The sequence below is a fragment of the Chlorocebus sabaeus genome, chromosome 3 (genome assembly GCF_047675955.1).
Source record: "Chlorocebus sabaeus isolate Y175 chromosome 3, mChlSab1.0.hap1, whole genome shotgun sequence".
In the NCBI taxonomy this organism is placed as follows: domain Eukaryota; kingdom Metazoa; phylum Chordata; class Mammalia; order Primates; family Cercopithecidae; genus Chlorocebus; species Chlorocebus sabaeus.
This window is the reverse complement of record NC_132906.1, coordinates 25,025,434-25,053,305: the sequence shown is the minus strand read 5'-3', so window position 1 is coordinate 25,053,305 and position 27,872 is coordinate 25,025,434. Positions and strand designations below refer to the sequence as shown.

General features: G+C 35.2%; 1 protein-coding gene across 1 annotated transcript; it reads left to right on the top strand.

Annotated features, from left to right (window-relative positions):
• Positions 1–30: 30 nt before the first annotated feature.
• On the top strand, positions 31–26,719 carry ESD (esterase D). The gene is made up of 10 exons (XM_007960371.3): positions 31–115; positions 3,806–3,853; positions 5,893–5,967; positions 10,144–10,232; positions 13,222–13,320; positions 14,801–14,925; positions 15,963–16,082; positions 17,552–17,650; positions 19,877–20,044; positions 26,477–26,719. Exons 3-10 carry the CDS (start codon positions 5,900–5,902, stop codon positions 26,555–26,557), a joined length of 849 nt encoding a protein of 282 aa, XP_007958562.3. The 5' UTR covers positions 31–115; positions 3,806–3,853; positions 5,893–5,899; the 3' UTR covers positions 26,558–26,719.
• The last annotated feature ends 1,153 nt before the right edge of the window (positions 26,720–27,872 follow it).

Here is a 27,872-nt window from a genome sequence, read left to right as displayed (position 1 = left end):
GCAGCACTGGAGGGGCGGGGCATCATGTGGGCGGGGCTGAGGCGAGGCCCCGGCGGCCATCTTGAGCCCCGCCTTTTACTTCGGGCCGCTTCTTCTGGTCGCTCCGCCGCGGGAGGTAAGACTGGGTCCGGTTAGAGGCCTGGACATTGTCAGCCCTCCTGCGGCTGCAGCTGCGGCGGCGGCACGGCTAGGCCTGATCGGGGCGGACGCTGAGGCCTGCGGTGCAGATATCCGCAGGCACGAGCGCAGAGACGGCGACCCTGGGCCCTGAGCGCCACCATCCATGACAGGAGGCCAGGGACTTTATCCCGTGACGCGAAGCCTTGCGCCTAATCCCTTTTTCTTCTCTGAGCCTCCAACCTAGTGTAACTCGGGGCGCTCGGGCGTGCCACATTCCAGGGGAAGCTACCGTTTACCTACTGCCCGCTACATTTGTACAGCTTTTTCCTGTTCACAAAGACTTTCCTAGATCCGCAGCCACCGCGCGAACATGTGAAGTAGATGTGTACGCATTGTAAGGAGGGAGCGGGCCTCTCAGCGCGTTCCTGCCGCCCACCGGCGCCTGGTTCAGGGGAGTGTGGACCTGCTGCTCTAGGCAGCGTCCACGTCGGGGCACGACCCAGTGGCGCGGTCAGGAGCACTCACCTCGTGGTGCCGAGGGGAACCCGTGTCTTCGGAGTTTGGCGAAATCTGTTCGGGTCGTAAAATGCTCTCAGAGCGCTGTGGGGGACTGGAAGTCATTTCTGATGGGGTCATCAGGGAAATGGGATTGAGCGCACCTGGAAGGAGGGCGTTCAGGTTGCAGGAAAAATAATAGCTCATGTTTGTGTGTGTGGTAGAAGCAGCGTTCTAAGCACTACGTGAATTAACTCATTGCCAGAGCAACCCTATCAAATATGTATTACTGTATCCCCATTTTACAGATGGGCAAATGAGGCATATAGATTAGCTTGTCCAGTGTCATGTAGTAATAAGTGGTGAAGTCAGACTTTGAACCTGGAGCTTCTGGCCCCAGAACCTGCTTTGAAACCATTGTACCGTGGCATTGAGTAAAGCCACGCGATAGCAACATCCAGGCCATCCTAGAATTATGCGTAGTTGAGTTTAACTAACATAATAGGGAGTGAGACCAGAAAAATAATGTGGGACCAAATTATAGACCATATTTAGAGCCAAGTGAAGGTGTTTGGCGTTTATAGATGCCATATTTTTTTTAAAATTTTTTTCCCCAGAGTTTAATGGAAATCCTTTCGTGGGCAAGCCATGTGAATTTTTATGAAGGAAAAGAGACCCAGCCTAGGCAACATGGCAAAACCTCCTCTACAAAAAATTACCCGGGCATGGTGGTGCCACCTGTGGTCCCAGCTACCCTGGAGGCTGAGGCAGGAGGATCACCTGAGCTCGGGGGCCCAGATGATTGCAGTGAGCTGAGATCAGGCCACTGCACTCCAATCTGGGCCACCGAGTTTGACCCTGTCTGGAAAAAAAAAAAAAAAAAAGGCTATGCTTACACACAGTTGGAATGTGACTAAAGTTTATATGGAGTTTTATTCATTCTTAGATTTTTTCAGTGATCCTGCATGGTTTTAATTTTGGCATTTTAATGGCATTAAACTTGAAGAAAAGTGTACAATTAACATGGTCTTCCATTTCAGTGACTTTCTGGTTCTCAGCTACTGGCCTAACAGCGAAGGGGATTAGCAGCGAAGGGGATTAGCAGTCTCCACCTGCAGCAGCCAGAGGGTGGTCAGGCAGTTCTCATCTGCTAATTATTGTGAGCTGGCGAACTGTGTTTTCACATATGACTAATGGATACTCAACACTACTGAAATACACAGGAATGGTTAAGATAGTAAATTTTATGTATGTGTTTTTATCACAGTTTTAAAATACTAAATAAAAACGACTAACAATTCCATGTAGGCCATCTTAGGCTGCAGATGAGCTGTTTGTAGGGATCTGTTGACCAGTAAATTAAGTGGATTAAAACCCTACGCTTTCATGCAGGATTGATCGTAGTGGGATGTATTCAAAAGAAAGGAAGAGGCTAAGTTTTAACTTCTTGTATATAATTAGGATGATGGCAGTGGGAATTCAAAAAGAAGGTAACTTTGAGGCATCTCAAATGTGGATTAGGCAAGATAGGCATGAGTCTGGAAAAGGGAGGCAATGAAAAGAGGAATGGTTTAAAGGTGAGACGTAGAAGCTTAATTTTAGGTGTGATACGTTTTAATAACTGGTGACATATCTTGGTAGAAAGGTCCAGCAAGAAATTTCATTATGGGTACTAATGCTTGAGAAAGATTGGTTACAGAGATGCAGATTTAGATTTTTTCACCCAGAAAATGTAGTTGAAATTTAGGGAATGGGGTTTAGGGAAAGAGAGCGTGAAGAAAAGGGAGATGGGAGGAGACAGTGAAAGGGAAGAAGCCAGATCCTGAGTTTTCACTTAGAAGAGGGTTTGAACAGCACAGTGGTGGTCAACAGCAAGTTATTGGAACTGTAGTTCGTTGGTTTTGGGAACACTTGTCTAGGATGTTAAGAGCCAGTGGACTAGGACACCCTGGAAATGAAGAAACATCAAAATCCAAGGAATCAGAGAATGGGAACGAAAAACACTTGTAGAGATATATGGAAAACTTGAGACACAGGGAAGAAGGATAAAAATAGAACTCAGATTTCTGGAGGTGGATGACATTTAACTTCAATAAGTAAAGAGCCCTGTCTCTACCGGAAAAAAAAAAAAAGTATTCCAGTGTGGTGTGCACCTGTAATCCTAGCTGCTCAGGAGGCTGAGGTAGGAGATCACACTTGAAGCTTGGAGTTCTAGGTTACACTGAGTCATGATTATGCAACTGTACTACAACCTGGGCCACACAGCTAAGACCCTGTGTCCAAAAAATAAAAATGAAAAATAAAGGGAAGAACAATAAGGTTTGGCCTTTAGGGGAATGGATGTCTTATGCACTGAGAGACCCTTTCTTCTTCAAAGAATGTTGATGTTCACTAACATTTGGGAAAAATTGTGTAACTCCCACTGGCACTGTGAAATTGTTTTTCTGTTTTCGTTGTTGTTGTTTGTTTGTTTTTTGGGGGGGAAGGAGGAAGAGTATTGTTTGGTTTTTTGGTATTTCACCCTACTCTGTCACCCTATTTCTCCCACAAAATCTGTTCTAGAACCTAAATATATATTTGTTCTAGAGCCTAAATGAAACCTATCAGACAAGTGACATGATATATACTGTGTGAGTTTCTATGTAAATTTTTCTTACTGAACGTCAGTCACTTAATCGTTCATAAGCCCAGTTTTCTTACACATCCTTTCCAGTCACCCTAGTAGTAGTCCTTCAGTCCTCATCTCTTCCCTCCTTTTTTATCCCCATGTTACAAGTTCGACTTACAACTGAGCCAGATAGATCCATCTCCCTCTGCTTACCTAGCCCCCACTCTTGTTTTCTTCACTCAGCAGTTGGCTACATCTCATCCTTCAAAATTACACTTGAAAACTTTGTTTACTGATTTAAATACATAAAAAACTTTCATAGTACTTTTACTTCAACAGATGGTTTTGACCAAGTACCACCAAGCCTTATGGCAAAATAGGTATTAAGGTGGCCTGTGGCAAATAATTAGGTTATGGGAAATTAAGGTAATTAAGTGGTGATGTGGTATCCCATAAGGGTGTACAGTCACCTACCTCAAAAGAAGAAAATATCTATTGAGAATGCATGTGTATATATAAGCTCTGTATAACCTTTGCTGTGAAAAGTATATCCCATTTGTAAACCGCTGGTCTTTTTTTCAGAATCGTTTACCATTTGGTACAAGCAAAAAGCAATCAGCAGTTGGACAGGTAAACTTGTTTTATTGTTTATATGTTACTCTGAACATTAAATGAAAATACCACTAATAGCTTGTTTTAAAACATGCTATTTTTCACTTAGAAAAATTCTATAGAAAAATATAACCACCCATTATAACATATCAGATATTATAGTATATCACAATATGTCATATCTAGTTCTTAGTTTAAGTCATATTTCTTTTTAAGCCTGACATATTTTTTTGATTTGTAATTAAAGGTAGTTTCTAAACTGGGTGGGTAGAAAAAAATACTTTAAAAGCTTTGTTTTTTAAAAAATATTCTACCAACTTTTAAAAAGTGTTTTAACCTTGTTTCTTCTGGCCAAATGAAAAGCATTTGGTTTTGAATTTTAAGAGCAGAGAAAACTGACAACTTGAGGTTTATTAAAATAGGCGAATAGCAAAGATATAGACTCCTATGTACCAGCTACATGCTCAGTGTACCATCTTTTGCAAAGTGGATGTAGTCCTTTCTAAGTTTAAGTAAATCTGGTTTCCTTGTGGAATAATGGAGCAAATAAATTTTATTTGTTGGTCTTATATGTATGTATTAATATATTAAAATTAGTGTCTGTCTCTGTAAGTTCATTATTTGAGATAGGATTGTTAACAGTAGCTAAAGTTAATATTCAGTAACTATTATTAAGATAGGATTGTTAACAGTAGCTAAAGTTAATTTTCAGTAGCATCTCATGGGAGTTTATTATTTAAGAATTTAATCTTTTATAGATTAAAAGCATAAAACTGAGCAAATGGTAATTTCTTTGTGTACAATTGTAATATCATAATTCTATAGAATCAGTTATCTTACAGTGTCTTTAAAAAAAAAAAAGAGTATTTAAAGAACTTCTAGAGAGTCAGGACAGCTTAGTGGTTAAGAGTAGGGCCTCTGATGTCAGACTTCCTGGGTTCAAATCCAGTCTTCCAAAATAAAACTATTTGGGTTTATTGAAGAAATTAAAGATAAGATTGAAACTAATTTTTTAAAGTATTTTATAAAGACATTTCCCGAATTAGCTTTTTAAGATTATTGATATATATCTTTGAAAGAGTAATCCTAAAACTCCAGCTGACTGGCATGTAGTAGTGCATTTCACTGAGAAGATCACCAGAGTGGTAATACCTATTCCTGATATCTAAAGCTTTTTCTTCAATATGTGAGACTTACTGCCTTGTATTCTAATACAGTGCTTCTAGGAATAGGAAGGGAATCTTTCTTTGAGAGGTACATGTCAGGATCAGTGTGGTTTCCCTTTGCTTAATAGGCATTTATGATAAAGATGGTTTTCCAACATTTTTCTTGTATTTACCATTAAAAGCAATAAAATATGTCATTTTACATGTAAGTTTAAAATTATTTTTACATGAAAAATTTAAAAAATTTGTTGGACAGAAAAGAAGTTAACAGACTTATGTAGTACTTACTGGTTTGTTTTAAAGGGGGAAATAAATGTTGATCTTAAAATTTCATATCACTTTCTCTTAAAAATTCATGGGATGAGTAATTGGATCTGGTTTAGTATGTAGAAAAATATGTATCACACCGTAAGTGTTCAGTAATGTTATGTATTATTATTACCAAAATCATTATCACTTCATCTTTCTTCCATTTTAAAATCAACTATAATCAGTCATACCAATTCCTTGACTACTTTGTTGCGGTTGATAGGCAGACTGTTAACAATTTTTAACCTTCTAAACTAAGGTAATTAATTGGTAACTTAACTTATGTATTTTCTGCCTCTTTTAAAAAGAATTTGGGGCAGTCCACCACAACAAAAAAACTTGTTAATAAATTAGTAATGATATACCAAAGTATGAAAGCTTTTAAAAGTGAGTAACACGTGTAAATGCATGTATAAGAGTTAATCCGTTTCTTAATATTATTTACTGGAGAAAAATGTGAAAAAAATTCTAAGTAGAAAATAGTTGTATGTTCACATAATTTATCTGAAGGCAGTTAGTTTTATCTCAAGTTTTTCAGGAACTAATTCTCTAGAAATTAATGAGATGACTCTTTACTAATAGGAGAAGAATGGCATTGAAGCAGATTTCCAGCAACAAGTGCTTTGGGGGATTGCAGAAAGTTTTTGAACATGACAGGTAACTATTAAGAAGATATAATTTTAGATAACCTCTCATTCTGTTGGATTATTTTGTTCTATTTTAAAACAAATCTTTATCTAGATATCATAGTACCTCATTTTACTTTTAAACTTGCTTGCTCTCTTTCTGTTGTTATCAATTTGACAATTTTACCAGACTTAATTAGCTGTGGATATGATTGTGTGAGGTAGAGCCTTAATAGAGAAGTATCTTCAAGCTTTGACTTGATGCTTTTCTGAAACTTTATGAAAATGTTTATGTTGCCAGTAACAATTCTGAAAACGTTTTCTTTGCGGATCTCTAAGTGTGGGAAAAACACCTGGACTTCTTGAGAAAGATGGCACACTAAACACATGCATTTGCTTCTGCTGCCTCCAAAACTCTGACTAACATGGCATTAAGTAAAGAGATGAAGCACTCACACACACATACATATACCTATAAAGGCATAAAGAAGCCGGAGACAGGAGCTAAGGATAACATTTTAGAAGCAGGAATACAAATGGAGAGGTAGTACCTGACAGTAAAACCTAGAAAGCTAAATTCTAAACATCAGCAAGAAAAAGCTTTGAAATGACACAATTTATATAGAGCCATAGTAATTGGAGGCACCAGGGACACCTGAAAATAAGGATACAAGTTGAGCTTAGAAAAAGGAAGATTAGTTGAAAGTCTGTTTTTAAAAGGAGATAGATCTGAGAGTGTCCCAGCTTTATGCTAACTTTCTCCTAACTCTGGAGAAAGATTGGAGGTATATTCTCTAGAGACAGTAAACAGTTTGTATTGGGGAATATCAGACACAATTAGTGGGAGTTGTGATACTGCAAATAGATTAAATAAAAGTTTGCACACTGAGTTTCTTCCACTAGCTTTCAAAATTTGGGGAATTAGTCTTATATCCTTTAGAAGAATTTCCTTGTGGGGAGTTTGAGTAGCCCAAAGGAAAAGATTTCAAGATACTGAGATTTGCCAACAAAGTAATCTAACCAGACCTTACAGTAAAGCAATGATTGACAACTCCACCTGTAGGCACAGTGCTTTCAACTAGATTTTTAGTGTTTCACTCTTAAATAGCAGTGGACAGCTAAAGATCACTAGACATTTGTATAAAGTCTTTAATTTGATATGAACTGTTCTTCATATAAAAGGCATAAAAGATATTGACCTCTGACTTTATAGGATGCTATTAAAAATATTCAAGTACATGACCAGGTGTGGTGGCTCATACCTATAATCCCAACACTTTGGGAGGCCAAGGCAGGCAGATCACCTGAGGTCAGGAATTCAAGACCAGCCTGGCCAACATGGTGAAACCCTGTGTCTACGGAAAAAAAAAAAAAAAATACAAAAATTAGCCAGGCATGGTGATGCACACCTGTAATCCCAGCTACTCAGGAGGCTGAGGCAGGAGAATTGCTTGAATCTGGGAGGCAAAGGTTGCAGTGAGCTGAGATGGCACCACTGCACTCCAGTCTGGGTGACAGGAGCGAACCTCTGTCTCAAAAAAAATAAAATAAATCCTCAAGTACAAAAAGCCCAGATATTTAAATTTTGATAGTAGAAATGACAAAACTCAATAGAAGCATTAGTTGAACATTCTAGAAAGTGAAATAAGATAAAAGCAATAAATCAGAAAGGACAAGAAAATTAGAGGACTAGTTCAACATTAAAAATTAGGAATTTTGGAAAATAGAACAGAAATAGAGGTATAGATATAAATAATAAAGAAATAATTCAAGAATTCCCAGAACTGAAGTTGCCAGATTTAAAAAGTTGTCTAGTACAGTGGATGAAAATAGATCTACACCAACAACATTGTAAAGTTTTAGAGTGTTGGGAACAAAGAAAATTCTCAAACATTGAGATAAAGAGAAAGTAGATTAAGAATCTTCAAAGGTTTAGGTCAGCTCAACGATATTACTAGAAGCAAGAAGGCAGAGCAGCAGTGCTTTCAGGATTCTGAAGGCTAACTTCTGTGTCCAATCATGTTGTCAGTTAAGTGAGAGTAGAATGAAGATGTTTTCATCTATGAAAGGTCTCAAAGTGTATTTCCTGTGCAGTTTGGAAGCAACTGAATAATATGCTTCACCAAAATGAGGGACTAAAGCAAGAAAGCTGAAGACATAAGAGCCAAGAAAACAGATCAGAAGAGAAAGAATTTCCAGATGAGTGGGGCCATATTAAGGCAGCAGCTAGAAAGCAGCAGGTCAAAAGTTGGAGATATGGTAGCCAGCGATTACATGCAGCCATTTACATCAAATTAGCTAATTAATAAAACTTCAGTCCCACTAGCCACATTTCAGGTGCTCAGTAGTCACATGACTAGAAGCTGTTGTACTGGACAATACATAAATAGAACATTTTTATTAATATCACTGTAGAAAGTTCTGTTTGGCAGTACTGGTCTGAAGAGATTTTTTTAATGTAGATGAAATTGATAGAACTGACTCTATTAGAGAGGAAATTTATGAAACCAATCAGGGTTGGGGGAGTTTGGTATTGAATTAGTAATACATGTAGAGTGACCACACCAATCTCTGTGCATGAGATTGTATTCTTTTGGTAATTTTGGCATCTTAATGACATGATAGGGACAGAGGTTTCAGAAGATTACTTGATAATCCTGGTTTTTTTTTTTTTTTTTTTTTTGCTTTTACATAAGTGTTAATCATACCACTGTTGAACATACTTTAGACCTGATTTATTCCACAACTGCTTAAGAAAGGTCTTCTTTTAAAAATGTGATTGTAATAACACTTAAAATATACCCTCTTAACACATTTTTAAGTGTGCAAGAAAGGTCTTAAGGCACCAACTATCCTGTAACAAGATTATGCTCTCTCTTGATTTTGCATATTGATAACATCCCTGCATTGAATATGGATTTGATATGGTAATGTATGAAAGTAAATGTTTCAACTTCCGTAACAAAAGTTGAAAACCTAAAAACAGCTGTCAGAATTTTTTTTGTGCCATCAGTCATCAACAAGAAAAGTTGCTTAGAATAATGTGGAAAAAGAAAATCACCAATATGCAGAGAATGGAAGGGAGCATACAGAAAACTTCTCATGATGGAGCCTTTGTGGGAGTCTATTCCTAACAAGGAAAGACAACCAGTAACAAAAAGGAGAGAATTACTAGCTCAATGAAAACAAACAAAAAAAAAACAAAGAAAAAGGAAAGGAATTCTAATATACTACATGGCTCATCTCTGAATAGCATTTATAACTTCTTAATATTGATTAACCAAAATTATATATGATAGGAAAGTGGAAGGAGAAATGTAGGGGCATGCAGAGAGCAAAGACAGGGAGGTGAAAGTTAACTAAAATCCTTCTCTAATGGGAAGTCAATAGACAATAACTAAAAACTGAAAAATCTAGAAGCAGTAATAAAGTCATGTTATTTAGATAGAGACATAAATACCAGAAAAATCAGCTAAAAGAGGTAAATTAATTATCTCTGGAATACGTCAAATGAGAAGGTTGGGGCAGGGAAAAACTAGTTTTTCATAACAAAGTTTGTGGAAGTATTTACTATTTACAGTTACAGTTTAAACTGTTTAGTACATATAACTTTGATTAAAAAGATAGGTGTTTACTCTGAAGTAGTAAGAGTTTACTTCCATTTATATGATGTTTTAAATAAAGCCATGAGGGATCATTGTTGCATGAATTACTGTTTACTGGAAAAATGCCTGTGGTTTTCATCAAAATTGTCTTTTCTAGATTGTGATAAAATATTAGTGATGAAAGAGGGAATTAAGGATGTGTTGCATTTTAGTGCACATGAACAAATATGTAAGATCTCAAGAATTCATTTTTTTATAAAAGATGATTTGTTATTTCATACATTTCTTTAGAAACAAACTATTTTTTAATAAGTGCCACAATGAATTACGTTTATTTTTTCACTTATTTTGCCCAAAATGACAGTGCCATCCAAAGTATGGGCTCAGGTTGGTTTAGATCAGTATGCTCAATTGACCACGTTCTTTCCTTAAGGGACAAGTATATTCCTTAAATGTTGGTGGAACCACTTATTTTGAACATTAAATAACTTATTTTGGACCTTTACTATATATCTTACTTTTTATATAGTACAAAATTATTTTGTTTCTGTATTGATTAATGAGGGGCATTAATATTTTGTTGTTGTTTCTGTTAAAACTAGTGTTGAACTGAACTGCAAAATGAAATTTGCTGTCTACTTACCACCAAAGGCAGAAACTGAAAAGTGCCCTGCACTGTATTGGCTCTCGGGTAAGTATTATGCATTTGAGTTTTATAGAGTCATTTCTATTTTCTTTTTAACTGGCTTATCTTACCCTTTTGTTTTGACTTGGTAGGCTTTTTGAGCCATTTATGAAAGACTTTAAGGGCCTGTTGTAGTCTACTCTGTTATTTTATCCTCAGAATAATTTCCAATCTACTGAATTACACATTTCACTTATTACACTTTTTCTAATAGACCAAGAAATTTAGCAGGTAATGTGAAGTTCTGTACTCAAATAGCAAGGGCTTAGACAACTTATTTACTTAATCTGTACCTACCCAAGCATTTCTGGAGTTTATAGAGACTTTACTAGTCCATTAGAACAGTATTAGGTGAAATCAGGACACCAAGATACTCTAATTAGAAACCAGCTATTGTAAGAAGTCAAATAACTTCGTACAGTGTTCTCTAAAATATTTTAATTGGACTCCGTAGAGCTTCTCTGACAACCTGGAAAGTCACAAAAGAACCCCAAGGCTTCTCTTAATCAGTGTTTCATATTAAATACTGTAGAATAGATTGTGAAGAGTAAGATTTTGACAACTGCAGTTTTGAAACCTCTATGCTAACGTTTCTTTCACAAGACGTTGGTACTTCATCTTTAGAAGCAAACATTATGCGGAGAGAATCCTAGCAACTAAATTGTGTCACAGAGTACTATTTTAATTTTGTTTCATTCAAATTGGTTCCTGTAACTTTGATTTAACAAATCCTCCCTCGTGTGTTTCATCAAGGACAAGTCCCAAATACTGGTCTTTGAAAATGATAATAAATATTTCATCTTAAAGGGTAAAGATTAAGTACATCTCTAACTTTAACTCAAGAAAACATTTCTGTGATTGAAGAGCACTGATTTTGCTAGAAGAGCATTAGGTATTGCCAAAAGCAAGAGCAACAAAGTTAGTTATTTAATTGTCTTAGAAAATGTAATATTGTATAGCTAAAAATGATCTTAGAAATCATGTAATCCCTAGAAAGAAAATGAAGGGAAGCTAAATATTGTCCAGGGTCACACAGTAATATGGAGTTGAACAAGTTTTCTGACTCACAGTCCAGAGCTGTATTTAGTTTTTTCTCCTGTTGTTTTTGCATTTTGTTTCTGATGAGGGCTAGTATAGTCATATCTCTTGGCTAAATAATAACCAGATCAGAAGCACTGAGGCATTGTGTCATAGGTACTCTAATAATAGGGCTCTAAGTTCTAACTAAAATTGAATCTAGCAAGACATATCTGAGCTTTACAAGTATAAAATACAGAATTTTTGTTTGTTTACATCAAATGACAGGACAGGTTCCTTAGTGAGATGCTGAAGATAGACCTTGGAAATTAAGGCTTGATTTTCTGAGTAAAGGTAAGATTGCCTGACCAGTGCACATGAGAAATGGTGACAAAAGAATTTCAGAAAGTTTACTTCCCAGTAAGTCTAAGGAAAACAATGACAGAAAGATTACACAATTATTATATTGCTAAAATAAAGAAATTAGCTGAAATCAAAACAGCCAAACTGAAATCTTAAAAGATAGTTCATGTGTAGTGATTTGTATCTTTCTCAAGTGAAGGTGACCATTGAAACAGCCCTTTACTAGCTTTGTACCCAATAGAATTGAAAACATGTCCACACAAAAACTTGCACATGAATGTTCATAGCACACTATTATAATAGCCAAAAAGTATAAACAAACCTAATCTCTCTCAACTGGTGAAATGATCAATCAAATCGATGGCTAGTTCATTCCTCACCATTCTCACATCATTGTAGTATTAGATACCTATGGTAAAAGAATTAAGTCATCTCCTCTATCTTATGACTGAAAAGCATGGAGCTAGGAAAAATAACAGAAACTTCTAAAAACTGAGGCTAAAACTCAATTTAAGGATGGCATATGGTCACCATTATTCTCTTTTTAGTTCAGTGAAGAATACAAAGATGATCAAGCTAAATTTTGTTGCTGAGAACTATCTGTATATAAAAAAAAATTTGTATTATGAAGACCATCGTATTTGCTTATTTACTGTGAATATTTATGTTTTGGTGCAGGAATAGTGTGATGTTTAATTAGCATATTTGATAACACTTCACTGGGGTTGTTTTAATATTGGGCATATGCACCATGTTGTCAATCTACAGTTTGAAAATTTCTGAATTCCCAAACACTGCTGGTCCAAAGAATTTTAGTAATTGAAACTTTAGTAAGTGGTTTATTTATTTTTTATTTATTTATTTATTTTGAGATGGAGTCTTGCTCTGTTGCCCAGGCTGGAGTGCAATGGCATGATCTCAGCTCACTGCAAGCTCCGCCTCCGGGTTGACTCCTTTCTTCTGCCTCAGCTTCCCAAGTAGCTAGGACTACAGGCGCCCGCCACCATCCCCGGCTAATTTTTTTGTATTTTTAGTAGAGATGGGGTTTCACTGTGTTAGCCAGGATGGTCTCGATCTCCAGACCTCGTGATCCACCTACCTCAGCCTCCCAAAGTGCTGGGATTACAGGCATGAGCCACCGTGCCCGGCCAATAAGTGATTTTAAAAGGACAGTTATGGGATCACTTAACCTAACACAGTTCTTAGGTTAATACTATTACAAATTTTGTATAAAAGTGAATTTTAGTGTCTTACTCAAAATTATTTCTGAAGCAAAAAAAATTTTTAATGATATCAAGTGAGCTTGTTTTCCTGTATTATAAAAAGTTTAAAGCTTATAAACCATTCACAGTATAGCATGAGATAATTTATTTTTAATAATTTCAACTTTTATTTTAGATTAAGGGGGTACACGTGCAGGTTTGATATATGAGCATATTGCGTGACATGGAGGTTTGGTGAATGATTCCATCACCTAAGTAGTGAGCATAGTACTTAATTGGTAGTTTTTCAGCCCTTGTCTGTCTCCCTCTCCCCCTGCTCTAATAGTCCCCAATGCTAATGGTACACATCTTTATGTCCATGTGTGCCCAATAACAATATTTTTTATCTTCAGGTTTAACTTGCACAGAACAAAATTTTATATCAAAATCTGGTTATCATCAAGCTGCTTCAGAACATGGTCTTGTTGTCATTGCTCCAGATACCAGCCCTCGTAAGTGTTTATGGTCCAGATATCCTTTATAAAAATCTAAATCTTTAAGACTGTTATAAGTGGTATGATATATACATTATACAATTCGTTTTATATTTTTGCTGTTATCTCTATTAACCTTTCAAGTGGCATCATGACTCCAAAATACCATGCTATACATTTTCCTCATTGAGTTTTACTCATGACATGGCTCTTATGAAAGAGGGTAGTTTTGCTATTCCCATTGTACAGATTAAGATACTTCAAAGCAGAGATTGAGCAACTCAATTCGTATGTCATACTGGTACTACTGTCAAAATACTAATGTGTAATGCAGAGGAAATTATTTTTCTATTGCAGAGGTATAATGTCTTGTTGCATGATAATTACATCTTTTTTCATCTCTATTAACATCAACCATACAGTTAACAAGTAGTAGTTTTAGTATAAATGATTTGAATATTTACATTAGAGAAATGAAAGTATCAAATATGTGAGAACTCAATACATCAGATAGTTAAAACTTGTTTTATGACTCTAGAAGTTTCAGGAAATAGAATTTAAATGGCAGTAAAACTAGGGAAGTCATATGGCTGGCCTGGCAAGTACTATATTTCCTTTCACAGGCTATATTATACAAAAACAAGGCGTATCTGGTTAGAAATATAATAACAGATTTAATTCAAAATAGCATCAAAAATATAAAATACCAAGGAATAAACTTGAAAAATAGAAAGATATATAAAAAGGAAACTGTAAAATTTTGTTATCATAAATGAAGACTTTAATAAATGGGAAAATGCTGTGTTTCTAGATGGATAAAATGAATCTGAAGACAAGGTCATGTCTTCAAATTACGTGTTGCTGTAATTCTATTCAAAATCCCAATGGTTGATTTTTAACCACATGCAAGTATATAAAATAAAATGTAACAAGTTAAAAAGAAACATAAGAAAAGTCCAGTGGAGGTTGGATAGATAGGAAATGTAATGGAATGAGTCCATTAACAAAGCATATTAGAAAACATTTTCAGTTCAAGATAGTGAGTTGAGCACAAGCATCTCCCTCCCCACTCCTTTGTAAAGAGAATTTAAAAAGTGCTGGTAGTGAGAGAGGGTCATCAGGGAAGGGATCACAACACATTTCTGAAAGATAAAAAGAAGATATCAGTCCTTTCAACAGATAAAACAGAGTAAGGAAGCATATGTTCAGAGTACATAAGAAAGAAACTTCATCAACAAAGACAGTTTGCCTTACCTTGGCAGCTGAATACTCTAGCTTGGAAGGTCATTTCTTACCTTATTGGCCAGAACGAGTCACATTCAAGAGCAAGAGGAACAGGAAGTATAATCCTATCATGTACTCCAAAAGGCAGAGAGCTCACAACATTTGGTGAACAGTTCCCATGCAAATGGACTTGTAGATTGATCCAAAAGTGTGTTCTTAAACATAGGCCATTACTACAGAGCAGATGAAACCACAAGATTGTTTCTTGTGATAGGTGGCTGCAATATTAAAGGAGAAGATGAGAGCTGGGACTTTGGCACTGGTGCTGGATTTTATGTTGATGCTACTGAAGATCTTTGGAAAACCAACTACAGAATGTACTCTTATGTCACGGAGGAGGTAATTTAATTTGTATTGTAATTATTAACTGATGACTGCCAAGAGTTTGATTTTGAACACAAAGTCCTTACAATCCTGAGGATTTTAAACTAGGGTATAAAAGTTATTAGTAAGAATTCCAAAGTTTACTAGTACTGTAGTCCTATTTACTGCAATTTAAGTAAACACTAAGTACAATTAAAGGATTTAATCATTATATATTGAGACCTGTTTATACTACCCAGAATAACCAAGAAAATGGTGTATGAAGAAAACCTTTAATTTGCCTGGCAGCTGGTTCATTTGGATGTATTTTATAGTGATAAGCCAAGGCTTAGTTAGAAAACATAAGTGGTAAAGCATTACTTCTATTAATAATATTTGTATGCTGTTTATGCATTTTCTAAGTTTTATATGATCTTCGTTGTTAATATGTATACCATAAAAACTTAGAAACAATAATGTAAGTTTTTAATTACCCATAATTCTGTTACGCCCCCAAAACACTTATGTTTTGATATATTCCAGACTGTTTCTATGACTAGTTTTCACATAATTCTAAACTTTTTTTATTTTGTTCTTTTTTTAATTTATATATAAAAATATTTTCCAGTGTTCTAATTTTAATAATTGTGTAATAGTCTGTCATATGCCATAATTTACTTTTTCCTCTTATAGAATATTTATGGTTTTGTATATATTTTTACCCTGATAAATATGACTGCATTGATTATCTTTGTGAATATCTCCCTAAGGACTTTTCCTGAGAATATATTCCAAAAAGTGAAATTACTAGGTCAAAACTTAAGAACATTTTAAAGGTTCTTTCTGCTTCACCTTCCTAAAGTGTTTTCTAAGAAATTTGTACAATATATTTCCCAGAGATATATTAGTAACCTGAGGATTTAGTTTTGTTTTATTTTCATTGTTGCTAGTTCAAACCATTGTAAGACTATGATTTGGCAATATTGATTGTGTAATTATTTTATATAACTTTGAAAATGTCTGAACTTATTTTCTTTGATATCTTTTGTCACACTATTAAAAATTTTTTCTAGCTGCCCCAACTCATAAATGCCAATTTTCCAGTGGATCCCCAAAGGATGTCTGTTTTTGGCCACTCCATGGGAGGCCATGGAGCTCTGATCTGTGCTTTGAAAAATCCTGGAAAATACAAAGTAAGATTATCTAAACTTCTAGTGATAAATATTTCTCTTGAATATTAGGAACCTTCAAAGAGTAAAATTATAATATTGTTAGTATTGGGACTAAACTTTTCTAGTGTTGAGAACTTTGGGGTGTTTGATGGGTGGGTATTTAATTTGACCATAGAGTATATGCTACAGAATCAGAAGCACAGGAATTCAGCAAGAGTGTCTTCTTTTTGGCCTACTAAAAGTATTATAAAATGTAGCTTCTCCTTTAGTTGTTTTTATTCCAACTGTAGTTTGGAACACACTTTTTCCCCCTAAAGGTTATTATTACTGATTAATGTTACAGTGGCAGGATCTATCATTTATATTCTTACCAGGAATATCTTTGTAAAGTTGACTTTGATTTTCTGAGGTAAATGATATGATCTGTAGAAGCTTAAGAATTCTGTTCTTAATGCCTCTAATGAAAATTGAAATGCAGCTTGATTAAAAAACATCACTCTCAGCCTTTCCCAGAGTCAAATTTGAATTAACTACCATATGTAGTGTGTCATACTGTGCAGAACAGCATGTTACAAGAGTTGAATAAGGAACTGTTAAAGCAACTAGCATCTTAAAATTTCTTCTGCCTTTAAATTTGCAGGGCTATTCATGCCCTTAAGATTGGTTTAATTCATTTCCTCCTCTTAGGAAGAACTTCTTGATTATTTTAGGTGTGCTACTGAGAAATGAAAATATTTCTCATAGCAGTTTCTTGCTGTGGCATCAAATATTTTGTTTTTGGTACACTTTATTATGAAGTTTTACTAATTCATGGCATGACAGTGGACTTTCTAAGTAAGCATTTTTATTTCCATTTTTTAAGGCAGTCTATTTATCATGTCTGAGGTAGAAAAGCAAACTTAGTTGATTTTTTTGTCCTTTAAAAAAGCTAGTAGATACCACTAAACATTTACATTGATGAGTACTCTGAAGTTGAGAGATCCCATCTCTGCATCTCATCCAGTGAAAAAGAACATTGTATAGAACACAGAGGTGTATTAAAAATTCTGTTATATTGAAAGGCATTCCTCACTACTTTGTTGAGACTGTTTAAGAGAAATCATGTGTCAGATTTAGTAACATGTTCAGTAAGGTAAGCATGAACTGTTTTATATTACTATAGATTAATTTTCAGTGCTAAAAAAGCAGAAACACTGAACATAGACTTCTGTTTGTATCTTAATTAAATTGCAATGTATTGTTTTGCATTATTTTAGCAACTATATTTATTAGCTCTCTTAATAGAATACACAAAAGATGTATTATGGAAAGGCCTGCAATCTAAGCCAGTAATATATCAAAAGGAAAATTGTTCACAGGGTTTTCGTGGCAAGTCAGAATTTCTAAGCAAGTTGCAAGTAAATTCTATATTTTTAAGTAAGTTGCAAATATATATTCATATTTAATTTAGCAAAATATAACTTGTTTTTAAATTTCTTTTGTTTCTGAAGTCTGTGTCAGCATTTGCTCCAATTTGCAACCCTGTACTCTGTCCCTGGGGCAAAAAAGCCTTTAGTGGATATTTGGGAACAGATCAAAGTAAATGGAAGGTAGGTACTGAATGGCTATCTTAATACTCATTAAGTTTCAGTTTTGTTTAAAAGGCTGGACATATCACAGACATTATATTCCTACCCTGCTCAAGTTAGGGCTCTAGAGCTGAGACAACTTAGCAAAAGATTATATATATATATATATGTGTGTGTGTGTGTATATATATGTCAACAAAAAACTCTACTTTCTAATTGTATTGAATCATGGCAGATATTCTGGGGCTACATTTTTTTTCTACTAATGGTTAATTTATATTTTATTTCTAAATTAACATAACTTCTAAATTAACATAACCAAAAAAATACCACATATTACAGGTTGAGCATCCCTAATCTAAAAATTCAAAATGCTACAATGAGTATTTCCTTGGAGCATGAGCTTTAAGCATCATGTAGATACTCAAAACGTTTCAGATTTTGGAGCATTTCTGATTTTGGATTTTTGGATTAGGGATGTTCAACCTGTGTTACTAAATTTGGACTTGCCTCTTACTAATTTTATGCTCAGTTGTGTAATAGAAGCAAAGAAGCCTGGCTTTTTAAATTACTTTGTGTATTTTTTTTCCAAAATTCAGCATTTCAGATCTCAATTTTAAATTCCAGACATAAGAGTCTTTAAAAATAGATACTTTGTTATGTCATTTATGTGAATATTCCCACAGCAAGATTACTTTTTCAAGCGTGCAAACAGGTGCTTTCAAGTGGAAATAAAAATGACCCTTTTACCTGAGAACCATTTTACTCTTATGCAGAAATGGGCCATTTACAAATTCCACCAAGAGTTTGAATACTTTGCAAATGAACTCATCATCATGTGCATTGTTAATAAGCAGAAAATACTCGAATGGATAAAAAAATACAACTTCTTTGTCTTAAAGTATTTAAAGTATAGTTCTGTGTTCAGGGTTCATTCCTACATGAACCCTTATTTTATTTAAGGATGATTACTGAAATTCTAACAAATTTTATTTAAGGATGATTACTGAAATTCTAACTAAATAAAGGGTTCATCCTTTAGTAACTAGATGACAGTTTTGTTTAGGCTTGAATTTTTATTACATTTGAAGAATGCTAGAAATGATTTAGGATTAGGTTCCTTTGAGAAATTACATTGTATATACATCAGTGTTTTGAGTCTTCATCAGGTGCAAAGTCTATGCTAAGTTCTGAGCTGTTTTGTCACGAAAATGGTGACCCTTTCACATCCACCAGGGACTTATGGCCTAACAGAAGAACTGGGTAAAAGACCAACTAACTGGAGGGAGAAGGTGAGAGGTAGAGGTACAGGTGACCTAAAAAGGAATCTAGATGATGTACTTTTCTCTAAGTGACAGTACATTTTACTGTCTTAATTATGTTGTGTTTAAGGTATTATTTGATTTACGATTGAAATCAGGAAACCATGTAGAATTATGAAATGATAGAATTTAGAACAAGTCAGACCCCACTCTTTTAAGATGAAAGGAAATAGAGTCTTCAAAAGCAGGATACTTAGAGGACAAATCTTTTCATGGTCATTTGTCTTGGTCAATGTATAAAAGTTGTGGTTAATGAATATATATGAATAATTAAGAATATTTCAAGGTGGATGATAAAACATAAAATTGTAACTAGTGGCAGCTCCTCAGATAATAAATTTGAGATGATGTTGATATGATTCAGATTATTCATACCAGGTCTTTCTGAAAGCTTATGTAGATAGCAGAGGTTTGGTGCTGTTCAACAGCAAAAAAGAAGGCTGAATGTATTTATGTCTGGAATTAGAGCCATAAAGAAGAGACATTAAAAAAAAAAAAAAGATTATCTGAAATAGAGAATATTTGGAAAAAGATCATGGAGTTAGAAGAAGCTTCTAATTTCCAATTTGTGGAAGGAGTTATGAAGAAAAAAAATCATGTTCTTACTGGAGTCAAGAGGAGATTAAGAATATTAAAGGTTTAGAAGGAAAAAGGCCATTTTGTGAAGAATGCCTGAGATATGGGATTCTTGCCACCAGTCTAGGACTGCTTGAAAGTAGGGAAGAGACTATTATTAGAAAATAGAATTCCAAAGACCTTGTAAATAAAAGCCTAGCAAGTCAGGTTTTGAACCAACTTAAAAGCATATTTCTGATTTAATCGGCCTAAGAGCTTAAGTAACTTTAAATTTCTGTTTGGTACTAGTATAGTATTTCATGAAGAATATCTTTGAATTTATTTTTCAATGTTACTTCTCTTTTTACAGGCATATGATGCTACCCATCTTGTGAAATCCTATCCAGGATCTCAGCTGGACATACTAATTGATCAAGGAAAAGATGACCAGTTTCTTTTAGATGGACAGTTACTCCCTGATAACTTCATAGCTGCCTGTACAGAAAAGAAAATTCCTGTTGTTTTTCGATTACAAGAGGCAAGTATTAGGAAACTTTAGCTTGATCTAGATAATGTAACTATGAAAAATTAGGATTCTGTGGTATTTTCTTAACTTTATTTTAGAATATAAAATGCTACTTCTAGTAAGTTTTTAATTATATTCAGACACATGAAGTAAAAGCCTGCCTATAAAATTAATTATATCTAACACTAAATTTGATAGAAATAGGAAAGCTTTTGGCAGTGAAAAATATTGTTTTCCATCAAACCAGTAAATAACAAGATGTTTAATGCTTGAATGATGATTAATCTTCAACATTAGCGGATACATCTTTCTTTACACAGGTACCTTTGCTGCAGTAGTAGTAAAGGACAAACATCTACCCCTATTACTCCTTATTTTAGTCTACATTACTACATATTTTAGTCTCAGAAGTTAAGTATTATTTATCACACATGTGCTTTATATTATTTGACTTGCATACTAATCTATACGTTGTGCTACTTGATATTTCTAGTTGTTTAAGAATAATTGCTGAGCCGGGTGCGGTGGCTCAAGCCTGTAATCCCAGCACTTTGGGAGGCCGAGATGGGTGGATCACGAGGTCAGGAGATCGAGACCATCCTGGCTAACACAGTGAAACTCCGTCTCTACTAAAAAAAATACAAAAAACTAGCCGGGCTAGGTGGCGGGCGCCTGTAGTCCGAGCTACTTGGGAGGCTGAGGCAGGAGAATGGCGTAAACCCGGGAGGCAGAGCTTGCAGTGAGCTGAGATCCGGCCACTGCACTCCAGCCTGGACGACAGAGCGAGACTCCGTCTCAACAAAAAAAAAAAAAAAAAAAAAAAGAATAATTGCTGAATCCCAATGGGCTTGCAAGTTTTTTTTAACTAAAATATTTTTGATCGTCCACTACTCACCTAATTCTATATTTGCTACTATAGTCCTAACTAAGGAAATTCTGCTTTTATTTTTAAGAAAAATTCATAAGCTTCAGAATATAATTTAAAATATTTTAGAGTGAAAAATGAGCACTGAAAATTATACATGATCATGATTTTTAAATAAAATTTTATCCATGTTTAAGGATAATGTGTCAGGCACATTGATCTAAAATATAATTATGATGGTAAATGTTCAAATAAATCTAGATCACTGTATAATGTGGTACATTACAGTTTGTAAAATGCTTTCACAGCATTTACTCATTGTTAATTCTTACACCACCAAATGAGATATCATTTCTTTCCTGTCCATCTGTTTTACAAATGAGGAGACAGGCTCAGAGAAGTAACCTGCTTATCTAAGGTCACATAGCTAGTAAGTGGTGGAACCAGGACTGGAAGTAAGGCTATTTGACTGCAAATACTGTCCTCCTGTCATTTATCAAGCCATTTTCAGGCAGCATGATGTGCTGCTGAGGAGCAAAGGAATGGAACTAGAGCTAGCACAAGGAGAAATTGTGCATCTGAGCAGTTTTCCTGTTTACAGAGATATTTTGCACATGTGAAATAAATAAATAAATATATATATAGTGTGAGAAAATGTCAAAAACTAATACATTATATATACCTTGTTGTCTCTTAGTGTCCATCCTTGAGTAATAGAATTTTGTTTCACATTTATTTGAACATTTACCATCACAATTAAATTTTAGGTCAACAACCAGCCTTGAGAAATCCAAATATGAATTTGACTATAAATATAGTCATACGTTTAACTGCAGTAACTATAGCTATAAGTGCATACCAAACCATGTTTTTTCCAAATGACCTTAATTTCTTGGCACTACCCATGTTGGATACCTAATTTGCTTCCCCAAAGACTGTGCCCAAAATTTCTGTTGTTTCTACAATGTTTCTGCCTGCCAACAAAGTCTGAAAATCTCTCAAGTTTGTTATAAAAACAGCAGAGTTAGAACATGATGACATTCTTGGAGGGAAAAATAAGTCAACTTATTTGTTTCTAAAATGCCTGTATCCCAAGCAACTAGAACACATAGTTGGCTATACTTAATGAGGAGTCAAGACGAACCATTCAATTCTTCTAAAAAGTAAGAAAGTATTCAAAGCACCAGAGTCACAATCTTGAATTCAGGTGCAGTTTACTATTCACTTTACTTCCAGCATGATCAGGTTAAGAGTGAACTACACAGCTTGAAGCAGATTTCCTTTAGATTCGTTGTAATTGAATCAACAACTGAATGAACATGCCTAAGTAGTGGCTCCAGAGAGTCTACTTTCAGATTTTCTCACCAGCTTTGTCCCAAGATTACCTTGGGTCCGAGAGTTTTATCACCTGCTTTATCATTGATTACAAGTATTGTATAACTGTATTTTCTTGTGGGATAGAAGCTGTGAAAAATAAGCTGAAAATAATAGGGGATATATATAAATAAATGATCTGAGAAGAAAGAAAGTAATTACAATCATGCACATGATTTACCCAATTTCATTCCTTTACCTCTTTTTAATGGTATTAAATGCTCACAAATTATATTTATACTCTGTCGAATGTCAAAAAAAATTTTAGAGGGAGGGGTTAGTGCATTGGGGATACTTATTTGGTTATTATTATTGGGGACACTTATTTGGGGTTAACTTATTTGGTTGTTGGAATTATTTCTCTAGTTCCATTCCTTTGCTCCTCAGGAGCACATCATGCTGCCTGAAAATGACTTGATAAATGACAGCAGGACAGTATTTGCAGTCAAATAGCCTTAGTTCCAGTCCTGGTTCCACACTTACTAGCTATGTGACCATAGATACTTATTTGGCTATTTATATAATTTTTTCTTTTTCGATTTTGGCTTCAGGCAATCTAAATTTTAAAAAAATACTAGATAGCAGAATTCTGATATCTAGTGTACAAAGATCAAATCTTAGTCTGAAAAAGAAGGGCCTAGTATGTCTTATCTTTAGTTACTGGAGTTACACTATGAAGAAGTTTCCAGAAACAGTATTCTCTTTTTGTGGAATAGAAGGAGAGGCTATACTACCTCCTTAAGGCTCAGGACCTTTTTGAAGATTGAGAGGCTGTTTTAGCCTATGTATCTGCCTGTTGGAGAAGAGTAAGAACATGGCAGAGAATCCCAGAAATGTAGAGATCTCTCATTCATCTCTGTATCCAGTGCTTATTTAGCATAGTTATCTAGCACAGAGACTCTCAATACTTGTTAAATGAATACAGTGCAAAGTCTTCCTCCTTATACACTGAAGAGATTTAATAACCTGGGGATTCTTATCCAAGCTTTTCTAATTGGGTCTGGAAAATATATAAGAAAACACTGCCTGTTCGGATAAACATCCATCATAGCTGCTGGAGCACTGCTTCCTTTTTGAGAGTTGAGTGAAGAACGAAAGAATGAAATGTGTTCATTTATTTTTATACTCCAGGAGTCAGAGTTTTGCTACCAAGGATTTTCCATTTAAAGTGTGAGGTAGAGGAGAAAAGGCCCCTTCAAGTGTCACTAAATATAGGCATTTGCACAAGCTGCTTAACATATCATACCAACTCATTCGTCAAAGAATTTAATTAAAGAAGCCATCCCTATTTAATAAGACTGATAAACAGAATCCCTAGTCAGGGATGATACAATTAGCTCAAATTGTATAACTTCAGCAGGATACCAATAGTTCAAATGTATTCTATTGCCTTTTTGTTGATATTTTTTAAAATTCTTGAGCCCTCAATGGCAGGCATCTTCTTCTTTCTCATATAGGTGAATCTTTATCATTATGGAGCTTATGGTCATTTGTTTTGGATTTTAGATGTCTTGTCTTGCAATATATTCCTGGGTTTACCTTGGGACTTCTCTAATAATAATGATGGCTATTCATATGTGTCTGATGGCTCTTAATACACAAGAAACTAAGGATAAAAATATGGCATACTCAGTCACATTGGAACTTGGTCACACATGTCTTTTGAGGTATCTGTTTCCCTGTATCTGTACCCATTTTCTATCAGATCCATCTTTTGATCTGTGAAAAATGGCAGATAATACTTCGTACATTTTACAGGTTTTGTGACCTAAAACTCCAGGCCTGTTTAACTTCTTAACAATTCAAGAATTATATGGATGGAAAATGCTTTTCTTTACATTTCTTTTTTATATAGGAAACTGTAATTTAGCTCTAAATTTAACTAGCCAGCTGGGACTAGTCTAATCATTGAGAGACATGACACCAAGTAATTACGAGGCTCAGCTTTAATCTTGACAACATTCCTGTCACATTCACTTCCATGATAGAAGACAGATTGCTTTAGAAGACTTATTACCTTGATCTTAAACTAGAACTTTTTATTAACTGCTGTTCCCAAGATAAACATTTAATACCTCTCTGGAAGGGAGAGATTGAGAACATTTACTGATTCATCAAAACCTTGGGGATTTGCCTTGTTCTCTGAAGCGTCAGTGATATTTTTATTAGCTCTATTTTTATTTCTTAGGTGCTTAGAAAAATTCCCATTTTTTCCCATCAGTGACCATTCGCTAGTTCAAAACTGGAAAAAAAAATCTTTGTTAGACTTTCATTTCTTTCAGTATATTCAACCTTGTATTTTAATTGTAGATAGAGATAAATTATCTGGTGTTTGATACCCTTAGAAAGTTCTTCCCACTTGGAGTGTAAATTAGTTTAACCATTGTAGAAGATAGTGTGGTGATTCCTCAGACCTGGAGGCAGAAATGCCATTTGACCCAGCAATCCTATTACTAGGTATCTACCCAAAGGAATATAAATCATTCTGTTATAAAGATACATGCACACGTATGTTCACTGCAGTACTATTCAATACTATTCGATAGCAAAGACATGGAATCAACCCAAACACCCATCAACAATAGACTGGATAAAGAAAATGTGGTACATATACGCCATGGAATACTATGCGGCCATAAAAAGGAATGAGATCATGTCCTTTGCAGGGACATGGATGGAGTTGGAAGCCATTATCCTCAACAAACTAATGCAGGAATAGAAAACCAAATACCAGGCCGGGCGTGGTGGCTCATGCAGCACTTTGGGAGGCTGAGGTAGGCGGATCACGGGGTCAGAAGATCGAGACCATCCTGGCTAAGACGGTGAAACCCCGTCTCTACTAAAAATACAAAAAAAAATTAGCTGGGCATGGTGGCATACACCTGTAGTCCCAGCTACTCAGGAGGCTGAGGCAGCAGAATCACTTAAACCCAGGATGTGGAGGTTGCAATGAGCCAAGATCATGCACTCCAGCATGGGTGACAGAGAAAGACTCCATCTCAAAAAAAAAAAACAACAACAACAACAACAAACACTGGATGCCCTCACTTATAAGCGGGAGCTGAATGATGAGAACACATGGATATATGGAGGGCAACAACACACACTGGGGCCTGCCAAAGGGCGTTGGGAGTTGGGGAGAGCATCAGGAAGAATAGCTAATGCATGCTCAGCTTAATACCTAGGTGATGGCTTGATCTGAGCAGCAAACCACCATGGCACACATTTACTTATGTAACTGCATATCCAGCACATGTACCCCTGAACTTAAAAGTTAAACAACAGCAACAAAAAAAAAATAATGAAAATTCTTACCACCTTAATACTTTATTATTTTTTTTTTTTAGAAGACTATTTTTTATCTTATACTCAGAAGAGGTGTCAGAGTCACCAGAGAGGGATTATTTCTCCATTTACCTACAACAATGGTTTTAAATGACTGGATAGATAGAAATCTCTTTCAGCTTAACTGCTTAGCACATTACATTTTTCTCAGTTTCATGTAGTTTTCCAAAGGTTTACTGACTTTTTACCTAATTTGATATATTGCTAAGGGATGTCAGCACTTAATGAATTATTCCTTTCTCCTCAAATAAAGATATGACATGCACTTACTGTGTAGGAGAAATTCTTAACATGATTTATGATGGCTGATGTTTGACTTCCCAACAATGATAGAACGTTTGGGCATTTTTGTGTTCTTTTTCTATATTGGTTGTGTGCTTATTTTGTATTTTAATAGTCACTGACTTATTGATGTGCTGCATTTGTGAATTGAAATGTCTTGCCCATGTTTCTAAAGTCTCTAAATCCTGATTCTTTTCATCTTGGTTGATATGATAGTGTCTACTCTACATATTTAATGTACTCTACAGTGTTGATATGACATGTCTACTCTGCATATTTAATTAATGTGTTACTTCCTCTCTTTACATATTAATGGCAGCATTTAGAAGTTAGGCTATGTTTAGAAGCTAGGCAGAGTGTTTAGTTTCCCTTCATACTTTTGCTGCTCTTTTAATGTACAGTGAAAATGTTAAAGTACAAATATAATAACCTTGATTTAATTTTAAATGTTCCTCATACTTCCTTAATGTTATGACTATTTGTAAGCAAATTAAATGATCTTAGAGATATATTTCATGTTCCTAATATTGATGTTTCTGAATGGTAGATAAATGTCTTATCATCTCTTTGTCTTCTAGGGTTATGATCATAGCTACTACTTCATTGCAACCTTTATTACTGACCACATCAGACATCATGCTAAATACCTGAATGCATGAAAAACTCCAAATAAGAGAATCTCTTCAGGATTATAAAAGTAAAATGCAACTGTATTGCTGAGCAAAAAAAAAAAAAAAAAAATTCAAAATCATTGGATTTTGTAATGCTAAAAGGGCTTTATTCTATAGTTGAATCTCCTCTGAATAAAGATATAAAACCCACTTCTGATGTTAAAAGTTATTTTACAAGTGTTCACTTAGGAAATCTTTAATGCTCTATAGCTTTGTCAGTGTCATTTGGAAATTCTTGTATTAATCCCAGGTCATAGAATATGAATGTAATCCTATTTGAAGTATAGAGTAGTAACTCCAGAAGAGAAAGACTTAAAAGTAATTTAGCCCAGCCGGGCACAGTTGGCTCATGCCTGTAATCCCAGCACTTTGGGAGGCCAAGGCAGGCAGATCGTGAGGTCAGGAGATCGAGACCATCCTGGTGAACACGGTGAAACCCTGTCTCTACTAAAAATACAAAAAAAAAATTAGCCAGGTGTGGTGGCGGGCGCCTGTAGTCCTGGCTGCTCGGGAGGCTGAGGCAGGAGAATGGCGTGAACCCGGGAGGCGGAGCTTTCAGTGAGCCGAGATGGCGCCACTGCACTCCAGCCTGGGTGACAGAGTGAGACTCTGTCTCAAAAAAAAAAAGTAATTTAGCCCAGACTCCTCACCTTTCCAGACTTTAAGCCTCTGAAGACATGGACTGTCTTTGTCATGTTCATTGTTGTATCTCTAGTGTCTAGCAAGTGCTTGATTTCTAGTGGGTATTTAATAACTTTTAGCTATAGAATAAGGAGGTAGGCTCAGAAAGGTTAAATGTATTCCCCATTATTACACAGCTATTTGTGGGATATTAGAAGACAGATTATCTTTTCTTACCTATTGAGCCTAATATATTTGTGAACATTGGTTTTTGGGTGTATTGAGGCTCTCAAGAATTAAATAAGATTCAATCTGAAAATGGCTAAACAAGGAAACATTAATTTCATGTTACTGTAAACATGAATATTTTCCCGTAGTCGCAAGCAGAGATTTAACTTGGTGAGCTCACCAAGAAAAGTAATGTCTCTGTAAATACCAAATTGTTTTTCTTTAAGAACTTAATAGACAACTTTTTGAAGTGTGATAAAAGCCAGTAAAACATGATAGAAGCCAGTAAAGCCTGGTTGCTTTAAAAATATATATTTTTTCTGTTAAAAAATAAATTTTAAACATTCAATAGGAATGCATATTATGGTAATTGAAGAAAATGACATTAGGTTCTTAAAATTATGAAATTAGTATTATTTAAGTACCAGTAGTCAAGGTTGAGCCCTAGAGTGAG

What these genes read in the sequence shown, in the direction of transcription:
- ESD (XM_007960371.3), top strand. Translation starts at nt 5,900, where the DNA reads ATGGCATTGAAGCAGATTTCCAGCAACAAGTGCTTTGGGGGATTGCAG. An exon ending in AAAGTTTTTGAACATGACAG is followed by an intron (nt 5,968 to 10,143) that starts GTAACTATTAAG and finishes TGTTAAAACTAG; the next exon opens with TGTTGAACTGAACTGCAAAA. An exon ending in TTGTTTTTCGATTACAAGAG is followed by an intron (nt 20,045 to 26,476) that starts GCAAGTATTAGG and finishes TTTGTCTTCTAG; the next exon opens with GGTTATGATCATAGCTACTA.